This window comes from Chaetura pelagica, unplaced genomic scaffold (assembly GCF_000747805.2).
Source record: "Chaetura pelagica isolate M959 unplaced genomic scaffold, ChaPel_1.0 scaffold80, whole genome shotgun sequence".
Lineage (NCBI taxonomy): Eukaryota > Metazoa > Chordata > Aves > Apodiformes > Apodidae > Chaetura > Chaetura pelagica.
In genome coordinates this window covers 848,265-861,086 of record NW_009951946.1, presented here as the reverse complement: position 1 = coordinate 861,086, position 12,822 = coordinate 848,265, and the positions used below count along the sequence as shown (strand labels likewise).

Sequence of the window (12,822 nt, the reverse complement as noted above, 5' to 3'; positions counted from 1 at the left end):
TCCTTTTTTCCTCTCCTTAAGATCATAAGCTTGTAAAGCCTGCAAAATTGTTTCTTTAGAACTCTTCCTCTTTATTTGGTGAGAAAATATTCTTTTTCATTTACAGTTAAGAGCACAAATATTTCTAAGCTTAGAACTTCAGTATTTCCCAGGTAGTTTAAGACAAGATCAGGTTTAAAACTATTTTTAATTTAGCTCATATGTATTCCTAAATTTATTTTATTACAACTTGGATAATCTTTTCTACTACAAAGTAGTTTTTATTTCATGTATTTCAAGAGAAATATCCCAACATCACTATAAAAATAGGTTGACATAAAAATACAGAACAGAGTCTGTAAAGCAGGAACGACTTTCTGGATAAATTTAAAACCCCAAGAAAGTGGAACTGAAATTAAATGCTTAAATATACTGTAAAACGTGGTGTGGTTCAATCTCTAGTGCCCCCTGCTGATGATATTAAGTAGTTCTTGACTGTTTATCTAGAAGGTAAAAGCCATGCAAAAATCAAGCCATATTCCATAACTGGAAGTAAGGGCTAAAGTACACAGGCTTTATTCATTTTAGACTTTGGCATAGGCTTTGTGTGCAGAGTAATGTATAAGTTGTAGGCTTTTATTAAAACAGCTTTGTATGCATTAACTTCGGTGCTTACAGAGACAATTGGAGGTGAACTTAGATTTTGGGTTTTTTATCTGACTCTTCAGTTGGAATGACCTCTGTTATTTGTAATTTGATGCAATAGTTGCTTCTAGAATTAGCTCTGGTTTGGCCTTAGACTAGTTTACACTTACCACTACTTAATAATTTCTCCCATGTCTAGTTTAATTTGTTTCAATAAAACCATGTGGGGAAAAACTACATGTTATTTATCCTTCTTTGTCTTTAAACATTTACATTCCAGTATTTCTGTGTTCTTTCATTACAGTACAGTCTTTTTGTGGAAGATGTTGTGTTCATTCTGACAATGAGCAATATTTGGGTAGTGTGGGGGGTGAGAAGTATGAGGAAAATAATTGAAGAAAACAGCTGGTTGGATACATCTGCACTATCACTGTACATTTCACAGGAAGATAAGCAGATAATCAATATTTTGAAGTTTATATCTTTCTGTACCTTTTGCAGGTGTATGATGATGGAAAATACGTATATGTAGTAACAGAACTTATGAAAGGAGGAGAACTGCTGGATAAAATTCTTAGACAAAAGTTTTTCTCAGAACGAGAAGCTAGTGCTGTTCTGTTCACAATAACAAAAACAGTTGAATATCTCCATGCGCAAGGGGTAAGTTTTCATCTCAGACAAAATGCATATAGAAGTTAATATTATTCTATTTCAGAAGTACAAAATCATATCTTGATATGCTCTTCTTTGATGTAATGAAGTAATTTTTGGTAAATAATTAAATCACAGCAGGATTTTGTGCTGAAATCAAAGCATTCCTAATCAGATGTATAGATATCCAGATAACAGAGATGATGCAACTGTTTCTCTTGTTCTATGTACAGTCTGACAGTGGTTCTGTGGAATGTGCAGGTAATGACTAATAGATAGGATTTAAGAGGAAGTAAGCCAAGGAGAAGTGCTAGGACTAGTGCTGTTGCTTAGCCATGGGATCTAATGTAATTCCAACCCCATCCTGTGATGAACCCTGAAAACTGAATATTTTCCACCTATAACTGTTGTAAGTTCTTCCACTTCTTGGCTTTGAAGAACGTGGTTTATGATTTGTAACTCCTGCACCACAGGATCAGGAAGTTGTAGTGGACTGTTAGTAGAAAGAAAATCAATGCTTCAGGAAATTCATTTGGAGACAGGAAGCAAAGCAAGTAGTTCAAAGATAGAGAAGGCAAATCCGACAATTGCATGGCAAGAATGACAAGTCATGTTGCGTTTGTAAGTAAACGAGAGAAAGGAGATAGAGAAGCAGAAAGGAAGGGTAGAAGTAAAAAGTGCTAACACCTGCTAACACCTAATTATGCAAGAAGAGATATTTTGGAATGGTTAATACTCAAATTATTTTAAGAAACAAATAACAATTCAGCATTCGCTGTCATTTCTGGAAGCTATTATTTCAGAAAACTTACGATAAAAGTTACCTGGTGTATCTTATTCTGTGGTTCAAGGCTTGCTTCAATCACCTGCTCATGTGTGGGTTTTTATTTGAGCCTGCATGCACAGGAGTAGAATCCTTGGCGGGCAGCATCCATGGAAAGTATGAATAAACCATGATACCTTCTCTATGGGGAAATATAAATAATAGAATAACACAAATCATAACTTAGTTCATTCTTACCACCTGTGGCCAAAAAAGGATCAGTGTCCTTGCAAAAAGTAAGGGACTTTAAGGGCTTCTGTTTGTTTATTTGCTCTAGATCTTTGTAAATATTGGCATTTTAACTTGCATTAGACCACATGCTCTTTGGAACTTCTACTTTTGGAATTTTTCAAGTCTTACGTTAAGTACACTTCTACATGAAAGATTGCCATGTATGTAAATAGTGAGTACTTCAGTCATCTAATTTTTGTCTGGAAAAGTCCCCCCCCATGTCTTCAGTGGATTTTCCTTTCGTAGCTCCTTTGGACACCAGAGGAGCTCATTTTAATATGCTATTGGGTAATACCTGGTTTGACAGATTCTGTGTGCAGCCACCATAATCCATCCCAGAAGCAGTTTCCTCATTGACATTTCTAGGATTCTTTTGAACTGAAAAATTAGCTAAGCAAGGACTTCAATCTTTCTCTTCAGAGTAAGGAATACTTCCAGCTCTCCCCCAAACAAATATACAAGTGTTAGTGCAAGCATACCACAGTTAAAGGTTGGCACAATAGACATCATAAAAGGATAAACAAGAAATATCATGTAATCTTGGAGCAGAATACTTCTCCATGCTGGTAGATAATTGAGAGTGCTGATCAGAAGCATGATGCTAAGAAAGAACTGAAAAACCCTGCATATTGTTTTGCTCTCTTCTCTTGCTCTTAAACAAAATGTTTCTTTTCTGTGCAAAATATATCAATGTAATCTAAAAGATCTGACATCTTTTTAAAATTTACCTTTGGGAAAGCAGCTTAATATGGGAAGGTATTTATTCTGTGAAATTAACAGTTTGATTGTTTAGGAATTAGCATTTGGATTTGAACTAAAACTGTTAACATTTGCTCTTCCTCCCACTTGAGAATTGCTACCCCTTCTTCCAAAAAAAACAAAACTCAAGTGGACTGGTTCTAGAAAGTCTGTCACATCCCCACCTTTGTGCTGTTTTCATTGCCCTTCTCTGATGACAAAGACTGTCCTTTTGCATTCCAGGTTTTATTAAGACTTGTTTATAACACAGCTTCAAATAAGATCAGATTAATTCTGCCAGAATTTAGGTGACTTCTACAGTTTTTGTCAAACATTTGATATCTTCAAAACAGACACTCAGGAACCAGGATAGGCTTTTTTCAACATGCTAGTCCATTAGAAGAAGGCCTTTTTGATATCTGATTATTTTTTTGGCATAGGTGTATTCAAATTCTTCCTTCATCATGCCTTAAATGTTTGCACTGAGATTAATTCAGATTATCTGAATGAAAATAATGGAATATTGAGGGTTATTCCAGCAGCAACTAGTGCATGATCACATAAGCACATCATGAGCTATGGACATCTGTGACTCCAAAAGATATTATTTGCCAAAGGTTCTTCTTTAAAGAGCTTTGTAGGTATCCATGTTACAATAGAAAATACATATATTCACCCATTAGAAAGAGGCATCTGAAACTGTGTACAAAAATATTTAGGGGGATGTCTGAAGGGGGCTTTATACTTTAGAATTTCCAGGTTAGAATTGTAGTACTCTAGACACCACTGAGCATCAGAATACTCCAGCTGTTAGAAGCTGGAAATCTGGAAGCTGATGGGAGATTCGAAATCAAGTAGCAGAATTTATCATTATAATATAAAGGCTTATTGTATTTGGTGGTTTGTTTTATGTTTTTAGGTTGTCCATAGAGACCTGAAGCCTAGCAATATTCTGTATGTTGATGAATCTGGTAATCCAGAGTCAATTCGAATTTGTGATTTTGGTTTTGCAAAACAGCTACGAGCAGAAAATGGTCTTCTGATGACTCCATGTTACACGGCAAATTTCGTTGCACCAGAGGTAAATATTAGGATAGCTTGTATACCCTTACTTATTTAGATGGCACTTTTTTGCTAGTTAGATATTTGTTTCATTCCTGTGCAACAAGTGAAATGACTTTGTAAACACTAAGGATTTGAAATCTCACTATTTTTATGGCTTAAAGGATTTCTAGACACTTCTTTCTTTTTTCCTTTTTTTTTCTTTTTCCTTTTTTTTTCAAAAAAAGTGTTTGTCTCCCTCAGGTTTTAAAGAGGCAAGGTTATGATGCTGCATGTGACATATGGAGCCTTGGTGTTCTACTTTATACCATGCTTACTGGGTAAGGGTAAATTTAGTTTGCTTTGCTGTAGAATAACAAACCAATATGAACAAAAAGAATAATAAATGCAGGCCCACTGTTGAAGATGCTTCTGTTGAGACACTGTTTAATCTCAACTTTGGCTTCAGTGGGGGTAGAATATGCTTTGGCTTTAGTAGAATCAAATTTTGCGGGGACTAATGTGAAAAATACTTGTTTTTTTCATGTCTCATCTATTTTAGGTGTTTCATTTCTGCTTTTTGGTGATTTAGGGCAACAATTGTTTGTTTGATGTGAAAATTAGCTGATTAAGCAAATATGTTGAAGGAAATATATGTTCCACATACAGTTGCAATGCATTAAGCATCATGGTGTGCAAAATTCAGCCACTGGATAGTCTGAAGTGATGCAGTTAGGATATAATAAATGCAACATAAATTAATTGTATAAAAGATTAATAAGTTCAACTATTGTACCATAAGTTCAAGTTATTTGCTATTGCACCTGTCAAATAGATTATCTTTTTCTGCTGGTTTATTCAGATGTCTCTTTTGTTAAGTGTTAACATAATTGGAGTAATTTTTTGCATTTTAAAATGAGTGACAAACATATTTGGTTTTAGGTATATCTCTTTTGGTTGTGGATATTCTGGTAGCAGCAAAAATGCTTGTAGTAAAGCAAGGAAAAACTGCTGCACCTTCGTCCTTCTAGTATCAAATCAGCAGTTACTCTTTTTCTGTCTCAGCATCAAATCTTTGCAATTAATTTGTAACAGCTTGTTTTATTATAACACTAAAATATGAAGGCTTAAGGAATACTTTCAGTAGTTCAGGATCCATTAATGCTTAGACTGTTATAGGAAACACCTGGTTTTCAGACCCAAAATAGAGGGAACGCCTACAGTAAGAACAGATACATAGTCTACAGTGCTGTGCATTTTCAGGTGTTGAGAATAATTTTGGGTTTTACAGCTGTTGGAATCTTTGTTGCATATAGTGTGTTGAACTCTCTGAATATTATGATCAGATTTATAGCAGCTAATGTGTCCAGATGATGGAAGTTATTAACACTGAAATTGTTTGGTTAAATAGCTACACTCCTTTTGCAAATGGCCCTGATGATACCCCGGAGGAGATTTTGGCCCGAATAGGTAGTGGAAAGTTCTCTCTCAGCGGAGGTTATTGGAATACTGTTTCAGAAACAGCTAAGGCAAGTAGATTTGCTTTGTCCTCTGGGGAATAAGAAAACTATTGCAATGTAACATGTTACTTACAATGTATATGTTCTATGATATTCATACGTTATATGATATATGGCTGGGTAAGTTCCACCCATTGTTATTTTAAAATACTGATCTGATCCTTTATGTGCCTAGAAGTTTGTTTCCTGTTTATGATCTTTTCAAGTTTCAACAGTCACTTGCACTTAGGAAGAAAAACAAATGTGCCTTATACTGTAGTCATGAACAAGTGGCCTTAGAAATTTAATTAGTATTCACAGGCATGCAGAGTCATTCATGATGAGAAATGCTGGGATAAAACTTCATGTGAAAGCATGACATTCAAAAATAAGTCTAAATCAGGATAATGAAAATGTTACAAGAATTACCATACATCCCACTGATTCAAGCTAGAAAAATTAATAATTTTTCACATTTTTAGGCTTGAGTTAGTTCTTCAGTTACCTAGGACAGTTTATTTCATACTCTCTCATTAGGATCTGAGCAGTTTTTTTTCTTTTAGACAATGCAATTATTTTAGAACTTGAAACTCAAGTGTGCAATATCCTTTATGCCCCTTTTATGTAGCTATTGTAAACCACTATAGGATTCCCAAAAAATCATTTATGTGTGTTGTGCTCTTTCATGCTAATTGTTTTGTGAGGTGTGTTCTAATGTACTGTTCTCATAAAGGAAGCATTTTCCCACAAGTCATATCATTCAACTGAAAAATCAACCTGTTAGAATAACATGTTTACACTCATCAGGTAGCAGCTTTTTCTCCCTTTAGTGACATTCTGTTCAGTTGTACTCAGGAGTCTAGAATGAAATAAAAACCTATCATCTAGGAGAAAAAAAAAATCTTATATTTCTTTTTAATATTTTTCTGTTCAAATTATTTAATTACAAAACAAGTCATGTTTTATATGGAAATATCCAGTATTGCTAATGTAACTTAAATTATCTTAAATCCAGTTGTAGCCAACTGAATGTGTTTCTCCACAGCTTAATGTAGAAATGTTTTTTATGCTTGACCCTTACTGGCTGACATCTAAAGTCATCTATAAAATATTACACTGCTGTATAAATTTGTTTTCAGCATCTTGAGTGCTGTCTGCAATTCTCATTACCAGAATTTGAAAAATATAAAAGAGAAGTTGAAAAGATGATTGAACAGGATGTACTAAAATAAAGGCAAAAATCTTCTCACATGTCAAGAGCTACTTCTATTTTTTTTAAAAAGAGTAAATAGAATACGGTGTTTCATCTCAGCTGAGTTGACTGACATGATGGACAAAAGAGATCATTTCACTGATACAAAGAAGGAGAGATTGGTTCCTCTTTTCTCATATGATGATTTTATTAGGAAAATTAGGGATCATTAATACATTATGCAGAAATTAAAAACCAAACAGAACTGTGAAACAACTGTGGCTTATGCTTGAGAAGAGGGTTGACAGCAAAAATACAAGCAGTAAAATTAGTTCAGAGGGGGATGAGATGAAAATCACTAAGGGATGCTTATTGCCAGCAGGAGTACTAAAATTCAATCTAACTTTCACAGTTGTTGAAAGATTGTTAGACACTGGGGAAGACATTCAAAGGAAAATACTATTTTCTCAGTTGTTCCTTTTTCAATACAAATTTCCTACGTATCTGCTATTTGTCATCATTTAAAAAAAAATACTGGTATAGTGGGGCCTCTAGCCCAATGTGCATATTTTTGTGTATTTTGCCTCACTTAATTGGATACTTACCTGTTGTGTTACCAAACATCCATTAAGCCACATAATTAAAAGGTATAGTGTTAGCATTTCTAGGAAGCTTTTCAGCTGTTTCAAACTGACACTATGGGCAAATTTTTATATGAGTAAAATCTTCAGTTTTGAACAATAATATTTTCTAAAGCTGGAGTTTTTCCTGTTATTTGCATTGACTCTTTGTATATTATTGGCAGGATCTTGTTTCAAAAATGCTTCATGTTGATCCACATCAAAGATTAACTGCAGCCCAAGTTCTTAGTCACCCCTGGATAGTTCACTGTGACCAGTTGCCTCAATACCAGCTGAACAGGCAGGATGCTCCCCATTTAGTGAAGGTAAGTAGATATTTGTTAATGCTGTTTAGCCAAAACTAGTGTAAACAAAAGGATTATTTTTTTTTAAGTTACTGTTTCCTCTAAATACTATTTAAATGACTAGGAGTCATACTAAGCTATAAAGTGAACTTGTAGTATGTAGTAGGATTTCATAAGAACCCACTCACAGAGAATAAATCTAATACAGTTGAAGAAGACATTTTCTTACGTTTGAAATTTATTGGACCTAGCCTAGAGGCTTAACTTTCTGTAAAAAATGGCATAGAATAAATATTCTTCTGATTGCGAAAATGTTGTCAGGTGGCTTTAGGGAAGCTGAAAATAGTTTAGCTTATTTTCCAGTTTCAGAGGAGGTTAATCATAAGTGACTAAAAGAAAGCAGTATACTTCATGATCACCATCTAAGCTATAAAGAAGTCCAAAAGGCAGTGTTTATTAATATGGTATCATTACTGTTCTTCATTCGGTCCGAAACACGATCAAGTTTTGACCCTGAAACTTTTTCACTTTGAACAAGTAGAAGGAAATCAGAAATAATTTAATTCTACTTCTCTGTATTCCACCCTACCTTCAATCCTACATCTAAGAATCACTGTTATGCAACATGAAAGGGTTCTGAGGAATATAACTCGGAGTCAGATACTAGAAATTTCCAGCATCCAAGAATACAAGTGGGAAGAGGGGCAAGTTCTGATCCCACAGCTCATAACTTTCTAACATTTCTTGTAAATAAATCTTCATGTGCTGAATAATGTGGGAGATTTTAAAATATTTTGTTGAAAAAGGAAATTATTATATAAGTGAAAAGCAGAGACAGCCCACCGATGGGGTTTCACTCCCCAAATAACTTAATCTAGCAATCTGGGTTTATTTTTTAAGCAAGGTAAAATGGCTTTACATTGATCTGAAAACTGGTTACCTTAAAAAATACTTCCTCCTAACACTGTTGGCATTGCAGCGATGCAGCTGTATGTTTCTGTTTTGTAGATGCAAGTAAACTGGAACTTAAAGCTTCCTCAGAATCTCTGGCACTTAGCAATGTGTGATCTCTAGGGTTTGCATCAGTCACAATGTACTCTTCTTGGTTTTTTTCCCCTCTGCCCCACAGGGTGCAATGGCAGCAACTTACTCTGCTTTGAACCGCAATCAGTCACCAGTTTTGGAGCCAGTCGGCCGTTCCACTCTTGCTCAGAGGAGAGGTATAAAAAAAATTACCTCAACAGCCCTGTGAAGTGACGTCAACCAGATGTTTGGTACCACAGCATAAGATGATAGCACAAATCATGGCGACAGGTAGCACATATCTGACAGATACCTGCAAGCACACTCTGTCCCAGCTGGTACCTATAATGCTGCTGCTCCTGCTGCTGCTACTGCTTTCATCTATCCTCGCTTTAAACTGTTGATGGCAAGTTACTGATCTTACTGGAGCTTCAAATGGAGTGACAGGTGGAAACACCATGAAAACGATCATGTTCACGACTGAATAAACCGGAAGAATTATGAATGCCACCTCTGACAAAAATACACTGAATGAAGCACTCTGCACCATATAGCATTATTTTTATAAGGAATATTTTTTGTCCCCTAAAATATTCTTTGTTACAGGTAGAGATGGACAGTTTATGTTAAGCACTTAGCTTAAACAATCTGTTTATATTAGCACTATATACTTTGTGCCATCCAACATTTTGTATGTTTTTGTAAACAGTTCACAAGCAGTACATTTCCGTGCTGTTTTCTTTAATGTATACATGCCTTGTTTTACTTAGATATTATTAATCATTTTGAAATTAAGTCTGATTAAACAGTTCACCTGGATTAATCAGTATTGTTGGACAGCTCTAAAAGAAGCCTGACTGTTAAACAGCTATTGAATGTAATACTATAAATATGTATTTCTTCTTGCCTATGTCTTTTCTACATTTCCATGTGTTTGACGCTGCATGTCATGTTACGAAAATCAGGATACTGTTTATAGTATTCAAAATTTAAACAGTGGATCTCTCACCATACTATATATGGTGACAGGTAACATAACCCAGAGAAAAGAAAACTTGCTCTGTATCTTACTCTGTCTTTTGTTTCTCCACCCCTCCCTCTTATTCTCTCCCATCTAATCTCTGGACTCAGGAATCATTGCTAAATACTTTCTGATAGAGGACATTTCTATATTGTTTGTTCTTATAATCCATTGTTAATATTTTATCTCTATTCTCTGACTTTTGTTTAAGCTGCAAAGGATTTGTTCAGTAAATGTTGGCATTACAGAAGAAAGCATTGAAGATAAAGCAAAAACTAATGTCAGCTTTGCCAGCAAAAAGTAGGTTTAAGCTGCATTCGTTGTGGTTGCAAAACCGATGGATCTGATGTTCTGTCAGATATTTTCTGATACTTTTAATTAACATGCAAAGCAAAATGAGACAAGAGCCATCCAGATCTGTCTGGGATTAGAATGTGTCATTATGATACACCATGAAAATAGTGTAGTCCCATTCAGGTAAAACAAGGCTGTTCAGAGTGAACTTTTCCCCAGATGGAAGCAAGTTTGTAATGAGGTGGAAAGACTAATTTTAAATACTAATACAAACTTTTAATACTCCTGGCCTTTTGGTGTCTTAAGTCATTAAAGACACGTCTTGATGCCTAGTCTTGAAAGATCAATTGCCCACATGAGAAGGTGCACTGGAATGCATTTGAATACAATGAGTGCCCCACACCACCAAAACAGTATGCCTCATCAACTCATTCCAGATATGAAAATGGCTCCTGGGAATTCCAGCTTTAATAAATATGGATCTGAGTGAACAGCTTGATGTGAGTAATACAATTTAGAAACTAAAAGGTGCAATTCTGTGTTTTGCATAAGAAGGTATTTTCTTGATTTAGTTGTATTAAATGTATTTTATGGTGATTAGTTTGCTAGTTTCCCTGAAATCAGAGGTTTGTCCAAAGGGAGAATCATCTTTATGACACCACAGATTTGCTCTAAATGAATGTAAGTGTTCCTTCTGCCACGAGTTTTTCTGAGTTCTTCAGAGCTTCCTTTGTTAGACTTGTAAAGGATCCCACTTTTATTGCCCTTAGAAATCTGTTAATATTTAATCCATCATAGAATTGTTAAGGAATCAGTTTAATGGAAAAGGATTATTAAATTACCATAGATCTCAGAAATGTGAGCTCTCAGCTCTTCCAAACAGTTAGCATTCTTCCCTTACTTTTGTTCTAGCATTGAAGTTCAGTTTTAGCTGTACAGATCCATCTACCCTTCCTTCAAGAAGCATTTTTCACTAGAGGCAGAAAAAGGCCATTTTTGTTGTCAGTGTTTGCAGTCCCAGAGGAACAGTGGCTTTTAAATATGTCAATCTGAAGACTGTCAGATCTAGTCAATAAACAAGACTGAAATAAAGGGGATGTAGTATGTCAATGACAGCATTTGAGTTCAGGAAGGAATTCCTCATGTGTTCTCTGTGTATATGTAAGTACCTGGCCAAGAACAGACCTAAAGCAGGAACTTTTAAGCTGCTTCACTATTGGCAATATCCAAATTAAAATAATATCGAAATACATTAGCCATATTTTGTGGCCCTCAGGCTTGCTGGCCGTTAGCCAAATAGTGAAGCAAAGTTATTTACATTCTCAACTAGTCTGTTAATTTAATCTAGACCTCACAGATATTACTACCATGTATTTAGCAGGACAGGGTGAACATTTTAAATGCTAATAAAACAAGGCAGTTCAGCACATGCTAACTCAAATGTGTTGAAGTCTAGTTCCACTGTATTTTTAAGCTGCTTTCTAAACCAAGGTATAAAGGGCCCATCTATGCAGGCAGTATATTTTACAGACTAGACTTCCATGGTGTTATGTATTTTGCCTCCTGCTTTGGATCCATGTTTGCAACTTTCACATTTTTGTTTCTGTAGCTGCAGTTGTTAGGAGCTATGAGGAAATCCACAATGTTTTTTCAGATTCTGGCACTCTTCTATTAGAATGTACCTATGACACACAATGTAAATGAATTGCTGGGCTGCTTCTTGGTCTTCAAAGCATAGCAAGAGCCTCTAGGGATAAAGAGTCATAGAGGATAAAAAAGGAGAACTGCAGGTACAGGTTAATTTTCTATATGTAGGCGATGGTGTTTATAGTGTGAAATTATCACGTCCTGTGCTTGAGAGCATAAGAACACAGGGAAGAGTATAGCTGTGATACTCATTACATGCCTTCTATACCAGTAAGGGCAAAGTTCGTTATTCGTAATCACTATAGCATTGAAACTTACTAGGAGTTTTTCAAGAGAATATTTAAAACTTCTTTCTAAAGAGACAAGGGCATAAGATAATAGATTTACATGTGTGGGATTTCCTTGTGTGTGTTTTGCTTTTGTAAATGTGGTGAACCAACTAAAGCTGTGCTTTTCTATTATTGGAAGGAAAGGATTCAAAGTATGCTGGTCCTTAGTAAGCAGCAATGGGTAATAGATGGATTTTCACTTCTGCAAATGATGTAAATGATTAGCTTTATCTTGATACTCTTGACCTAATCAAAGGGAAGGTGTACTTATAAGGGATGTAATTATTTTGCAACCTAGTGGGGGGGGGGAGGGAGGGAAATCTGCTTAAAACATTTTTAAAAAATGACAAAATCACAGATAAAATATTTTTCTACGGTTCTATACAATCATACTTTATACTAGTTTTCTCAGCATGGCATGTGTCTAAGGTACTGTTCCAGGAAATCAGTGGTATTGTACCTTGTTCTAGACCATTACAAGAGCATCTGTTAGATGCTTGGCACTGCTGTGATAGAACTGAAATGCTAGTTTTAAAAAAAAATGTACTGAATACTTTAAATGATTGTTTTATTCAAGAGTCTGATCTAGGAAATGTTCCAATCATGCTATTAATGTGTAATTAGAACTGTTCCAGATGTAACTAAGAACAGTTCTGGAAAGGTATCATTGCTTGTACTCCTGTCTAATGGCAGGTTTTGTAGTCTTCAAAAGAAATTGAAATTTCTACTATGAATAAACTTTCAAACACCTTAAAGTGCTTTTTTGTGTTAGTAATTTTTCTGC

General features: G+C 35.2%; 1 protein-coding gene across 1 annotated transcript in view; it reads left to right on the top strand.

The window, feature by feature from the left end:
- RPS6KA3 (ribosomal protein S6 kinase, 90kDa, polypeptide 3) overlaps positions 1-9,565 on the top strand; it is a 57,504-nt gene extending 47,939 nt beyond the window's left edge. The window contains exons 16-21 of the mRNA XM_009997176.1: positions 1,126-1,284; positions 3,987-4,148; positions 4,373-4,449; positions 5,520-5,637; positions 7,605-7,745; positions 8,854-9,565. Coding sequence (XP_009995478.1) covers positions 1,126-1,284; positions 3,987-4,148; positions 4,373-4,449; positions 5,520-5,637; positions 7,605-7,745; positions 8,854-8,976 — 780 coding nt within the window. The 3' untranslated portion in view covers positions 8,977-9,565. The remainder of the gene's footprint in view (positions 1-1,125; positions 1,285-3,986; positions 4,149-4,372; positions 4,450-5,519; positions 5,638-7,604; positions 7,746-8,853) is intronic.
- The last annotated feature ends 3,257 nt before the right edge of the window (positions 9,566-12,822 follow it).